General features: G+C 43.9%; 1 protein-coding gene across 1 annotated transcript in view; it reads left to right on the top strand.

The window, feature by feature from the left end:
• The window catches only part of VWA3B (von Willebrand factor A domain containing 3B), a 981637-nt gene extending 968272 nt beyond the window's left edge, over positions 1–13365 (top strand). Inside the window, exon 35 of the mRNA XM_086934174.1 lies at positions 12325–13365. Within this exon, the coding sequence (XP_086790300.1) occupies positions 12325–12520 (196 nt within the window). The 3' untranslated portion in view covers positions 12521–13365. The remainder of the gene's footprint in view (positions 1–12324) is intronic.
• Positions 13366–14965: the final 1600 nt, after the last annotated feature.

The following is a 14965-nucleotide window of genomic DNA, read 5'->3' on the forward strand; positions in this document are numbered from 1 at the left end:
ATTTACCCAGTTTCTCAAATGCACTCACTGTGACGTTTTCCTAAATCTGTAGCTCATTTCCTTCACTCATCTATCCTTTTTCCCCTCAGATCATGCCTTCATTAACTCCATCCCCTCCATTCCCTCGCCTACAAAAAACTAAACACAAACCACCTACCAAGATCTATGCCTCCATTCTTAAACCAAATTCCTATTGACCTGGAACCACTGTTGCACTTCACCCTCTTTGACAATTCAGTGACATGGTTATAAAATGTGGTCAGCTCACCCTACCTTTTACATGCCTTCATCCCAGTTGCCCCCGTCCACAACCCTGGATTGCTCCCAGCATCCACTCTATGAAACCAAAAATGTGCATGCTTCTCCACAAATAGCACAAAGCTAGGACCTCTCAACAATTAAATCATGAGAGACATGCTCAGTAGAACACTGTAATAGTGGTTAACATAGCCAAATCTATTTTCTTGATGTAATCACCTCTCTATAGTCCCATCCTCAACAACTCACCCCCATTAACTTGCTTTTCTCCCATCCTCACACATGACGCATTCAGTCTGCTCTCTATGACTTTGCCTCACATTTCTCTAAAATTACAACCAATCTGAAAACGCTTACCGTAATATATCAACCCCCTTCTTCCTTCCTGCTTCTCTCCTGTGCTAACATCCTTAAACTATGCCTGATGGCCCACATCTCCAACTGAATTCATCTCCATCTTGAACTCTGCTGATCCTTCTTGTGCACTGTCTGACACTTTCAGTCTTGAGATTGTCAAAGCCTCTACTCTCTCATGGAGAGTTCTGTCTTGATTAACCCCTCACCTCAACTTCTCCCTCAACTCTGGTTATTACCCTCTATGTTGTAAGTTGCCTGTGTTATTTATTACCTCTACTAAAAATACAACTGACCCATCAACACTATCTAACTATAGCCCTGTTTCCAAACTTCCTTTCTTGCCCAGAATTTTGGACCTTCTTGTCTTCAACCATTTGACTTCATTTTGAACCTCCCAAAACCTATTAGACCTCCTTTGAACAGGTTTCCGAGCTCTCCACTTTACTGAAACCACCATCTCTCACGTTGATAATTTCATTACTCTAACTCACAAAAACAATTTATTGTCCATCCTCATACTCCTAGACCTCTTAGTTGCTTTCGATACTGTTAATCACTCCACCCTACTATTGATCCTATTTGCACTTATTATCACTGACAAAGCACTCAAATGGATCTCATCCTATCTTTCCGGTCAAACTTCTCTGCTTCTCTGCTTCATGGAACTCATCACTCTCCCCACTCGGTTGAGTTCTGTGGTCTCTGATTTCCACTCTTTATAAACATCCCTCTGATATTATTTCCCCATGGATGTTTTGAATCGTTTTAACGTTGATTATGCTCAAATTATCTTCGCATTTTCTCCTTTTACACCTATGCTTTGTTTCTAACTGGGTCACAGCCATCAGGCAATGGATAGCTTTACCCTGACAAAACATTGATTTCTGCACTAGTTCTCAGCAAGCTGGATAGCTGCAACAGTTAATTATTATATCTCCCATGCACTCATGATTGCCACTGGATAAAGTATAATACTTCTACCACAAAGACTATATAAGCTCCACAGAAAAATGCCTACCTCACAATATTATTACCAGGTAGGATGGCTATCTGCTAATAAGAGGGACCGGTATAAACTTCCATCCCAGGTCTTAAAAAATATGAATGTACTATCCTCTAACGATTAAACGAGATTCTAGTCAGATACTTACCCCCTGCAATCTTCACTCACTAAAACTATTAACTACATCCAAACCCTTCTGTACCATCTCAAAGTTCCCTCATTTAAATGACTATGCATGCCTTGACCACACTACAGGTCCAACTGACTTGTGAACTATCTCCTCTCTCCCCAGTTTTAAAATTCCTCTGTACTGTCTTGAACAAGATCAACTAAACCTCAACAACCAGACTCCCTATTTCACTCAGCCATATCTCTATGTCAACCACATCCTTATGTAGATATTCAGATTTTAAAATATGTTAGTGTGTGTAATGCATTGTAATTTAGGTTATGCCATGCATTGCCACACAATTACCAGCACCAGTTCCACTATCATGTTTACGTTACCTACCAAACAGGTAATTTTTTAGCTATCTACCATGGATGCTGTTGCGATGTACAGCACTTCTTGCCAAAATGCTCTTGCTAATGTTCAAGAAATAAATACAGTTGTCTTTAGTTCAGTGAAACAAAAAGGCCATTTGAATTTTTGCTGTGCCAAAACCATATCCTCCAGTGAATCACTACTGCAGCCTTCCACAACTGATATCTGTAAAATATGTTATACCATTAGAGCAGCTATCCCCCAATTTCCATAGTAGATTGATGCCTGTACAGTGCCAAACACTGATCCTGATACCATGCTCCTTAAGAGACAACAATATTGACTATGAAATTAAATGAACATTGGTATCATTCGCAAGTGTTTCTACCACTCCCTTCTCAGGACTACTTTCCTAATAAAATTAGTGGCCCTCTACTTCTTACCTTACTTACAGTTTGAAAGACCATCTATTTAAATTGCCATTCTGCACCACTAACACATGCCTTGCTCGCTAACACAGATTCCCAGACTGACCCATTGTAGTATTCAAAGTTACCATCCTGTTCAATCATTGAAAGACTGTGGTACTAACTTCTGACAAGTTTTCTACTCTTTCTGGTTTTAGTGAGAACAACTGAATTGGTCATTTTTCTGAATCTGCAGTGGTTAGGTTAATTGCACGATCTGATATTGAGGGCTCTTACCCTCTTCTGCTTCCTCTCTTTGCCAGCGAAGGCAAGAAAAATACCTAAAGTATTCGCTTCACTTAGTGTGAGCTACCCCCTGTCAGTTTTTGACCTACCATGCTCTAGTACGGACGTTTGGAGACTTGTGGTCTGATGCCCAACAGGAGTCCAGAACTCATACTGTCCTCCAGGCCCTGCTGTCCCGGTGCTCTGCCTGACACCTGGTGAAGTGGCTCTATAGTGCACAAAAGGAGATGACTACGACACCACTGGGGAGGACATGGGAGAGAGGGGGGGTATTATTGAGTAGAGACCTACTAGATCCGGAGTGGGGTAGTATTGTGGCTAGCCCTGGGCGTATTTCCAGGAATACTAGGTTCAAGTATGCCCAATTTAATTACATACACACAACTTATTTAACACCCCATAGAATGCAGGTCATTTATGGATGGGAGCCATGGGCCTGCCCCAGGTGGTGAACAGTCATTAGTGCGCAGCTGTTTATACACATGCCGTTACTTCGCAAGCGTTACTACGCATGCGATATAACAACGCATTGCCTATAGTAACGCCGCTTGCGTAGGGGTGGCGCTGCTCTTGGAGGTCGTCACAGCGGCTATTTGCTCAAGTGAGGATCTGAGGGGTCTGCTGCTGCTTTTCTGGGTGGCACTCTCTGTGCCACCCAGCCAGCCCCCTATCAGCTTTATATCCTGCCTGCCCACGACGGAGGAAATCTGACGGGGGAGAAGATTGGAACCACGCGTGGTAGAAGGTAAGTGGGGCTGTGTAGTGTTGTGTAGGGGCTGTGTAGGGTCGTGTAGGGTCTTTCAGGGTTGTGTACTTGTATTAGTGTAGTGTAGAGTTGTGGGTTGTGTACTTCTGTTAGCGTAGTGTAGTGTAGAGTAGTGTTGGGGTTGTGCAGGGTAGTGTTTAGTCGTAGGGACAGGACTGGGGCTAGGGACAGTGTCGTGCTGGGGGTAGTATTTTAGGGTCTAGGGTAGTGATGTGGGGTTAGTGTAGTGTAGGGTAGTGTTTTAGGGTTTAGGGTAGTGTTGGGGGTTGTGCAGGGTAGTGTTTGGGAGTAGGGACAGGACTGGGGCTAGGGGCAGGGTTGTGCTGGGGGTAGTGTTTTAGGGTTTAGGGTAGTGTTGTAGGGTTAGTGTAGTGTAGGGTTTTAGGGTTTTAGGGTAGTGTTGTGGGGTTAGTGTAGTGTAGGGTTTTAAGGTTTAGGGTAGTGTCGGGGGTTTTGCAGGGTAGTGTTTGGGAGTAGGGACAGGGCTGAGGCTAGGGGCAGGGTCGTGCTGGGGGTAGTGTTTTAGGGTAGTGTTGTAGTGTTGGTGTAGTTTACTGTTTTAGTGTTTAGTGTAGTGTCGGGATTTTGGTGGGTAGTGAATGAGTGTAGGGAGCGGAGTAGGGGAATGTGTATGGTAGTGCAGGGGGTAGTGATGTAGGGTTTAGGGTAGTGTAGTGGTGTTTCAGTAGTGTAGGGTAGTGTAGTGTTTTAGTGTTTTGGTAGTGTTTAGTGTTTTAGTGTTTTAGATGTGTAGGGTAGTGTATTTTCTATAGTGTTATGTTTTAAACATTTTTTTAAATATGACTTGTTATTCTGCATACCATTTTTATTACTAGGCACGTTTTTACTTCACATACATTAACACTTTCATTGTAATGGTATGCAAAGTAAAAACTTGCGTAGTAATGGTTATTGCTAAGTAATAACCGTGTAGTAACAGCATGCAACATAATGGCATGCGAAATAACATCTCATATTCGCCCCAGGTGTGAGCTGGAAGCAGACTTTGGACATATGACATGGAGTTGCCCAAGGCTGCGAGTATTTTGGAATAGAGTGGTTCCACACTCAACGAAGTACTGCACACTAGAAGTATGCCTCTTGGGATTGTTTCCCAGACCCAAAGAGCGCAAAGTTGGTACCAGGTTTGTAGATCTGGCCCTGGTATTAGCTAGGAGGCAGATATCTATGTGGTGGTGGGCTAGGATAGGTCCGATGGTTGTGGTTTGGGAAAAAGATGATGTATGGGCCAGGACGGAGTAGAGAGCACTGTTTAGAGGACTCATGGGGGATACGGAGATGCCCAGTAGTGGGCCTCTGGGCGGAGGTACTTGAGGCTTGGGACAACAGGGGGAGTAGATTGTGAGGGAGAGACTGAAGAAGGCCCATCGCAGGATGAAGGTACAGCTGGGTCCTCTCACACTACCATAAGTGACCAATAGACGCCCCTGGACCGTACAGATGTAAACATGGATGGTCATGGAGACACTGCATGAGGCCCCTATGTGAAGTGATCACGGCCCTGAAGTGAGACGGAGTGTATGTTCCACCCCACACCTCCCCCCTTGATGATGTGTCAGTTTTGCTGATTGATCTGCACGATTGCCGGATTGTTTCGCCAGATGGGATCCTTTGGGGCCCCCCTACACCCACTTTTGCTGACATGCTGATGTGCATTTCCTGGCATCCTGACCCCAGGACAGTTTTCTCTTTTTGCTGTTGTTTTCTTTCACAGTTTTTTTAATTCTCTCTTGTTTTTCCTTTTTTTCTCCTTTTGTTTTATTCTAAGTTACATGCAGTTCAGATTTGTGGTTTTTATTAGGCGAAATGGTAGCGATGAGCTTATCCCAACAACTCCTGGTAGCTCAAAGATATACTGAGCGATACATTCTGACAGACACGAGAATAGACACACATAACAGACAACTGACTTCTAGTCCAGTATCGTGGGTAACACATGTTCATGCTGGGCTTGTGAAGTGTGAGACGTACAGAGCAAGAGCAACAACAAACATTGTTACTTGACCAATGTTTACTCCTAATGTAGACTCAAACACAATAATATAATTCCATGTATTTTCTGTTGCCCATTGAGCTGACACGGTAGCTGTTAGAAATGGGGGTCTTAGTTGGCAGAGTTAGGTACCTTTGTCCAAATAGGGACCCTTGCTTCTAGTCAGGGTCAGGGGGATACACTCCTAAAAAAAACCCTGCTCACCCCCTTGGAAGCTTGGCACAAGCAGGCAGGCTTATCTCAGAGGCAGTGTGTAAAGCATTTATGAACACATACAGGAATACAGTGAAAACACTACAAATGGACACCACACCAGTTTAGAAAAATAAGTAATCTTTATCTAAACCAAAACAAGACCAAAAAACAAAAAAACACAATACAGCAATAAAAATATGACTTTGAGAAGGTAGAAATAGTTCAGTTCAAAGGAAATTGCAGATGAGACACTTTTCTCACACATTACCTGGGATGCATCACGCAAACAAACAAACAAACAAAACGTGCTGCAGGGAAGGTGATGTGTTGGTTCCTTACACTCAAAGAAGGTGATGCGTTGAGAGGAGGTAATGCATTGGTTTCTTACTGCGTGGGAAGGTGATGCGTTGGTTTCTTACTGCTTCACCTAACAATGCAAAAAAATGTGTGCCTAAATGCAATGCTACAATCTGGATCGATGCGTGAACTCTAGCAGCCGCACAGCAGGCCTTGAGTTGAAATTGTTACGGTGATCATGGACTTCTGAGATCGGTGCACTTGATGCGGCGTGCTGCGATTTCTCGAGCTGACGCAGAAGCTGCAACGATTTCTTCTGCGATAGTCCGGAAACAGGTGCGGATGCATCTCACTTCTCAAAGTTGTGTTACTTTTCCTGTGTCCCGCAGAAAACAATCGCTAGAGGTCCAAAGCAACGTAGGCACATTTTTGCAGGTCAGAACTCCCAGCAAGGAAGTTCAGGGGAGCTGGTGGTGAAGTATTTGAGTCCCTGAGACTTCAGAACAGGAGCCAAGCTCCTCAATTCAAGCCCTTGGAGACCTTCTTCAAGCAGGTGACACAGTAAAAAGCAAAGTTCTTTTCTCCTTTCCTTGGCAGCAAGTAGCCACTGCAGGCCAACCCCAGACAGCAACCAGCACAGGGGCAGTATTCCTCCTTAATTTCTCCGGCTCTTCTCCTTGGCAAAGGCTCCTCTTGATTCCCAGAAATTATCTAAAGTTCTGGGGTCTGAGCCCCAATATTTATACCACAAACCCTTTTTTCTCTGGTGGCAAAGAAGCCCTTGCTTGGTCAAACCCGGTTCTGTCCTCTCTGGTGCAGCTTCCTGGCAGGAGGTGGAGGCAGCATTGTGGAAGGCAGACCAGGCCCATTCAGGTGAAATTAAATCTCCCCTACTCTAAATGCAGCCCAGGTCTATTCAACCCAGCCCTGACTCATCAGGCTCTCTGGAGCCACTGCCCCTCCCCAGCCCCTGTCATCCAAAAGCCAGGCATGCAATACACAAACCTAACAGAGGCACACTGGATGGCTAAGCAAGAAAATACCTACTTTCTAAAAGTGGTATTTTCAAACACAGAATGTAAAAATCATCCTCCTAAAAGATGCATTTTAACATTCTGAGTTCAGGCATACTAAACTTTACCTTGTTCCCAGGGGCAGTTATGTTTATAAGATGTTATAAGCAGACTCCCCATTCTGTCCTATGGGAACAGGTAGCCTTGCAATAGTGTAAAACGAAATTGGCAGTAATTCACTATTAGGACATGCCACATATATCAGGGCCTGTCCTACGTTTCACATACACTGCACCCTGCCCAAAGGGGTACCTTGGGCCTACCTTAAGGGTGACTAACATGTAAGAAAAGGGAAGGTTAGGGCTTCGCAAGTGGATGCACTTACCAGGTCGACATGGCAGTACCAGACTGCAGATACCCTCTGCAATGGCATGCCAGAGTTACATTTACAGGCTGCTTATGTGGGTGGCACAATCAGTGCTGCAGCCCACTAGCAGCATTTGATTTACAGGCCGTGGGCACACACAGTGCACTGTACTAGGGACTGACTAGTAAATCAAATCAGCCAATCATGGAAACACCAATCCATAACAACATTTTACAAAGAGATCACTTACACTTTGGCACTAAACAGCAGTGGCAAAGTGCCCAAAGCATCTAGACCAGCAAAGCAGAGTCCAACACACAGCAAAAACACAGGAGGCAAAGGCAAAAAATGCAGGGGAGACCTTTGCCAAAGGTGCCAGGTCTAACAGTAGCGAATTGTAATTCTAACTGACTGCATTAGTGTACAATGTAATATGTCTCACTCTTTTATGCATTGCTGTGCCATTCTATTCAAATGGCAATAACAACACATTTAAAAAACAAAAAGTATTCACTTCGCTTGAATATTACTGGACTACTTTTAAGGATACAAAGGCTTGCTTTTAATAAAGCAATCCAACATTATCTGTCTCCAGGAGACATGGATAACATCATATGTAAGTATATCTTTATGGGTCTCAATCCTTTTTTGTTCCTGTAATTACTTTACTATCAGACAAGCCTAAATACTTATTTGGATTTCTGTAAACCTTAATTGCAAAGCTGCTCCTTTGAAAATTCTCCACCCATACATTCAGGTATCAGAGTTAAAATTACTCGGGAAGGTAGCAGTTTGCTTTTTGTGAACTTTTATAATAATTCTTAGCTACATCAAAATCTCTTCCGTGCTTTGACACGCAATATAGAGGCTACTCACCTGTACCTTTGATGAGGTGAGCTAAAGGTAAAATAGCTCCTCAAGCTGTTTATTGAGTGGCATTACTTGCTGTGTATGTAAGAGATAAGTGGTAGCCAAAAGAGAGCTGTTGCCTTAAGTGAATGTTTTGCTTAACTGCTAATTCTACAATACATGCTATAAGATTAGAATTAAATCTTGTGGCCTAGAATATTTTGGCTCCGTCTTGCTGTCTATGATTTATGACAATGCTTCGTAATTCTCTTGTGCAAGAGAAGTTATGTGTATATTTGATTGGAGCAAAGGAAGGAGCAAGTTATCTTGCTCCAGATTTGAAAATTGGTTGAATATAATATCTGTGTGGCTGGAGTACGAGATAAACAAAGTAAAATTGGTCAACAAGCATGGGTGTGTCCAGGCAAGATGGCTGAGCCGCTGCTCCAAGTAGTAAACCTGCATAATCCTGTTCGATGAAGACCCATACAGCCTAAAAAAGGGCACTTATGGACCTGCTGTACAACAAGCTCTGTCTGAGAAACATTACTGAGATCTTATCGGTGCTCTCGGCCCGGGTTATGGATTTGCACCATGGCCTACCTTGAGAGTGCCGCTGAAGCTGAGGGTGGATACTGTGCCAGATCTGCCTCCTTGAATCCTGCCTTGGGTAGAGGTGCACCAGTGGTCGGTGGTGGGGAAACTGCTGCTGCTTGCGGCCGAACTAAGATGGCAGCTGGAGTTGTGGCTGGGTTTGGCCTGCTTCACCTACGGAGAACCCGGAGGTGAGAGGTGGTGGCCTTGGGCTGAAGGAGACGCTGGGATTCACACCCAGATTGACCTGGTGACCACAGCGGCATGGAGAGACTTTTAGATCAGTCCTGCATCTCTGAATGCTTGTCCTGGGGTATACCTTACTGCTGAAGATAGGGGTGGAGACAGAGCAGAGCCTGCCTCCTTGCATCCTATACTGTGACAGATGTGCGCTGGTGGCCGGTGGAGTGCATTGGGTTTGCAGCCGGGGATGTGACCCCAATCGGCCTACTTCCATGTGGATTGCCTTGAGGTGAGTGGTGGCGCTAGAAGCATGGGGACGCCACTCGGACCCATGACCAGATTAGGCCAATGATTGCGATAAGGCCTCCCAAGAAGGTTGAGATGTGCACTATGAAAATCACAAAATCGCTGTCTTTTAGGACTATACTCACTAATTGCAAATGCAAAGAAAATCTTTTATGGGCATTAAACAGAACCTGAAAGCCATGAATGTCTTGTACATGTTGATGTACAGTGCCAGGCTCAGAGTGACAGCCAATAGAAAAGGCTAGACACGGTTCCATTGCTGGTGGCCAAATTGGCTCTGAACAAGTCTAGACTCGACTCTGCCTCAGGTACCCTGAAGGAGCCTCACTGGCTACCAGTCAGAGAAAGAAGCACTTTTAAAGCTGTATGCTCAGTTTATACAGCTGTGAATGGCATAGGGTCAATGTTAATGCAAAAGAAATGTTGTTCTTATAGACATCAGCGACCCTTACTTATGGTCTTCATCAGTCAACCTTGTGTTTGTGCCAAGCTTTAATGAAGCAAGGTCAGATGGGAGGTCATTCCAAATCAGGGCAGCTCAGCTGTGGAACAGTCTGCCTAACTCCCTTGGACCTATTAAAAAATGTATAAGCTTTAGGACGAACCTAAAAACTTGGCTCTCCCCTAAGTAAAGGCTTTCTAAACCAGCACCAGCAATCAGAGTTTTGCAACACAGTTGACAGAACCCCTGCTACAGGTCTAGGGGGAAGCAAAGAGGAGGAAGAGCGGCCCCCTACACTTCGAGAAGGAGTAGTCTGTATGGTGCCTAAACAAGGAGGAGAACTGGAAGATCTCTCCTCATACAGACCCCTGACCATGCTTAATATGGACACAAGGGTGTTATGTAAGATGTTAGCTTAAAGACTATGTGCAGTGGTAAGGATATTGGTCCCTGAGGATTAGTACGGCTTCATATCGGGTCGTAGTATGTCTTTGAATCTACGTAGATTGGCACATGTCCTACACTCAGAAGAGAACAGTTGAGAGGAACTTGTGCTGGTATCTGTAGATATAGCAAATGCATTTGATACACTTGGTTGAATATCTGATATATCTATAATAAAATTAGGATTTGTTCCAAACAGTGGGCCCCAAAATATGTCTTGCCCGGGCCCCAAAAAGCCTTAAGATGACACTGTGCAGGTAAGAGGGTGGGAGTAAGCAAATCTCAAAAGAGCTGTCTGTTAGCAGTGTGCATCTGCTGTGCCTTCACAAGCAGAACCAAATCTAAATAATGATAATAAATAAAGGGTGAAACCTTAAAGAGAGCGAAAAAAGCGATGCAGTCCCTAGGGGTGTTGAAAGCTATGTAAAATGATGAAAGATGCATAAAAAAAAGTCCCTTCAAGTCAAAAGTGGAAGGTAACAGAGAAAGGGTCCAGAGGGTAGTGTAGTGTAGTTCCTATATTACCCATACAGGACCTGCGTGTTTGGATAACATAAACTGTAGGATTAGTGGCATACTAACTCTGAGCACCCCCACAGAGTATGTTAGCCTGTTTGCATTAGCTAGCTCACAGTGCCACTAGAATATCCTCTTATCGGGAGAGAATAGTTTCTGGCAACCCTAGAACATGACAACCCTGATTCCCCAGGATTGTGGAAACAATGTACTACCTTTCGCTCAGTCACTCGTGCTCACTTAGTTTCTCTCAGAGAGTTACACAGAAGAAACAGTCAGGCGTGTTTACAATAATTTATTGCGCAGTTGTTCTTCGAGTGTAAAATATATGTGCTGCGACCACCGTTAGACAGTGGCAGAGCTATATGATTGCCAGTATAGTAAATATTAAAGGATAGTACAGTTCTACCATTTTGCAATAGTCATGAACACATACATGAATATAGAATGCAGGATAAAGAAAGTGTGCCTACTCCTACGATGCCTATCTAGATGTACCTAGGTGTACCCACAATGTGAGTAGGTGTGAAGCCAAGAATCCTTCCAGGTGCAGTCTAACTCCATTACCTGAAGCAAGAGAGTGTTGGACCCCGTCCTGGTCTCAAGTTGGACACCCCACAAGGGATGTCTAGACCGCTGTCAGCTGGAGCGTCTGCATGCAGGAGCCTCAGCGTCTCTGGTCAGTGTGTCAACCTTGAAGTCTCGGTTTGCACTAGCTAACACTAGAGGTGCTGTATTTATACAGAAAGTATCTAAGGTTCCTTTGTCCCGTGTTTCTTGTATTAGCCATTGTTGAGTATGAGGATGACGTATGGGATGAACTTTGTACGTAGATATTATGCAGGTGGATGTAGCCCCAGCCTGGTTTCCAAGAACCCTTATGAACATTCATTCATACAGTATCAGTCTAAAGATGAAGTCATAGAACGCTATTGTTTAGGGAAACCCTCCTTATGGGCCCAGGACTAGAATTAGGTAAAGGTTCAATCCTAAAAGGCGCGTTACTGTGTAGTGTAGAGGAGGTGATGTAGGTGAAAGGGTCTTTTGCTGTCACGAAAGACACGTTTGCCTGTTTACACAGTAGATAATGCAGGATACGGAACCTTATAACACAGTAGTCGTGTTTGTACTTGATAACTGATGTGTTAACGTGCGAGGTTGAGATAATCACTTGCAAATGCTATAACAGTTACCATTTCGTTTCAGTTTTCTCTCTCTCTCCTATACACATTGCTTATGCATGCAGTGGCGCGTGGCTCATGATTGTATATGCCCTCGAAGTTGACACTCATGCTCTTAAGTGTATGCAAATTGATCCTGACTGTAGCTACAGTTTATAAATAAAGGGACCAAATTGTTTGTTCAATTCCAAGCTTAGAAATCTGAAAGGTTTGTCTTTTCCCCCGGGTTGGGAGGAAGAGGGGGGGGGGCGGTGGTGCGTGTCACAGGCCAGGGCTTTCACGTCGGGGAGCCAGGCTGCAAAACGGCTGAATAACATTATATCGATGGGTTGTGTCTTCCAGCTCCCGCCATGTGGAACCTCATCTTTGTTTCGGACTCTCCGAGGAGCAGTTTAACGAGGCCGCCCAGCTCTACCACAAGCTGATTTCTGAAATCAAGTCTGGGAGACTGGAAAGTGATTCGGAGCACGAGGACTCCTCGTCCGATACCTCCCCGGTGTCCGTCACACCCAACAGCTCGGAGGAAGAGGGCCAGTAGGAGGCACTGTTTCCCGCGCTTTTTTAAGGCGACGGTGCCTAAATATATCAATAGTTTGGACATTGCTTTGGTTGATTGGCAGTGCTCTCATCAATATGCATTCTCACTGTGATTTGACAGAAATGTCTTCCAACTCATGATAATCAGCATGATCGACGAAGGTTTTCTTCTGAAGCCCTGGTGTGCTTTGGTGTGTGGCAAAAGCAGATGTATTCGATAGCCTGCATTTAATACATCAACAGTGTTTTGGTCAGCAGAGATCTCAAGCTGAGCCCAGCCTTCTTTACATTTTCAATGCAGCTGCACGTCCCTGCGCTGTGACAACGCGCCCCAAAACTGCCTTTGTGCTGGTGGAAGCCGATGAGTCTTCCCAGCACTTATTTCGTGGAACTTTTTACCACCTTCCACACTGTTCCGGTCAGCTGCTGCTTTAATTCGCTAAACTTCACCAGATCAGTCACCATTGTTGTATTTGCAGTCTTTTTACTATTTCTACAAATCATAATAAAAGTAAAGGCTGGAACGTGGTTCTACCTCTTGGACGGCATGTATGCAGCTCTCTGGGCAGGCCTAATGTAGAGCTGGGAGGACAGAGATTATGGTATGGCCTTCCTCCCTGGCGAACACCCTTGCTCAGACTCCAGAGCCCTGCAAAGAAAATGTACTGTAACTCTCCCCTGCTCTTCTCCTAAGACTAACAAGTGTCTTTTGCATGTTTTCTTCTGCATTAACTCCGAAACATTTCTGGTAACTAGTAGACGTGAAATTAACTGTGCTGGTCTCTTTTTTTCAACTGTGCAAACTATTAAAAGCCAATAAATCATCAAAATATTTTAATATTTAATGCAAGCAAAGTAAGTTTCAACTGTTATTGCCATTGGAATCACTTGTTTTTCTAATGGCTAGAAATATTCGGTTGCAGATGTTGCAGTTGTCAAGCTTCATTTCGTCTTACCTAGGATGGGATCAGACTTTAGGTGATTTTTTTTAGGAAGAGCAAGAATTCCCACAAATCCCTTTACATCCAGGCCTCTTTTGAAAAACGTATTTGTAAACAGGGAGTGAAAGCGTAGGTCAATGAAACATCCCAGTCATATTAATAAAACCTTTCAGGACAATACTACCTATGGGGCACTTTTGTTTCTTTTTGACACAGTTCATGCACCACATGGCCCCTACACAATCAGATTCCTAAAAGGATGTCCACTGCACCCTCCAATTCACATTACGAGACTAGGTTAACTGCTCTTTATTCAATTTAGCACTCTTTGAAAAAGACCAAGCACTGTGTTGCACAAAAGTCAACATGCTGATCAGGTGATCAACTGCGTTCATGGTAAGGATGGCTGTTCTGTTTGATGCTCAGCCTTGAGTTATGGTGCAAAATAAAGCCACCGGTGTCTAGTCTAGGATTTGCAATCTAAGTGCACCATCCAGTTCAAGTTTCTGTGCAGTCAACTGTTAAGATGTGTGCTTGAGTGTAGCAGGCAATACAGATGGGTATATCCGGCAGTAAAATGCTTGACCCCTTGCTTACGTCCGAGGATTTGGTGCAAAGCTACTTTACAATACTTTCATTCATCTATTTCTGTGCAAAAACGTATGGGCTACATGGTATTTCCCCCCAAGCATGCCCCCTTTTGCATACATTAGTTTGTGCAAAGCGGTTTTGGTGCTGCACGAGGGTCCACATTCAGCACAAAATAGCTTTTGCATGCAAAAGTTGTTAATCTCTCTGCTTGTGATGAATGTGTCGAGTTAGCGTCAGCACAAAAGTTTACTAAATCCATGCCACAGTATTTTTTTATTTTAAAGATGTCAGACAGAAATAGACCTAGACATCTATGAGGGACAACTAACTATGACAGCTGACTACAATCTTAAAGAAGATTTATTGCATTTCTTACCAAATTGAGTTCTCTGTCTGTTTTGTGATCATGCCCATTTTAAATGTTCCGTAAAATTGCTACATGACCAATTAAAGACCGTGGTACTACAGCGTAAATATTGTCTGGTTTGTACGCTACAACACTAAAACTAGTACTTTTAGTGGTTTCATTGGCCATGCAGTCATAAAAGATTGGAGCCAACACGGGAAAGTACTATAATTTAAAATAATTTGTAAGATCAACATTTGATTTCACAAAGCTATTCCTCTCAGAGACATGAAGTGTAGCAGTAGCGGAAACAAGAATAGCTATTAACCAGTTGGCCAGCACACTTTAACCCATAGTTGCAGTTAACCATACAACATAGTAGGCCTCAAGTCCCCTTTATCTGTAGGCATACTATCTTTGGTCAAGAGAGCGTGGTGTGGGGTCTCACCAGGACCTCCCTCAACCAAGAGGCATTTGGTCTAGACACACATTGGGGTTCTGATCAAATAGTCAGTGGACACTTTGGGCCTGATTTATAGTTTTGTGAATGGGTTACCCTGTCAAAAGC

The sequence above is a fragment of the Lissotriton vulgaris genome, chromosome 8, assembly GCF_964263255.1.
Source record: "Lissotriton vulgaris chromosome 8, aLisVul1.2, whole genome shotgun sequence".
In the NCBI taxonomy this organism is placed as follows: Eukaryota; Metazoa; Chordata; class Amphibia; order Caudata; family Salamandridae; genus Lissotriton; species Lissotriton vulgaris.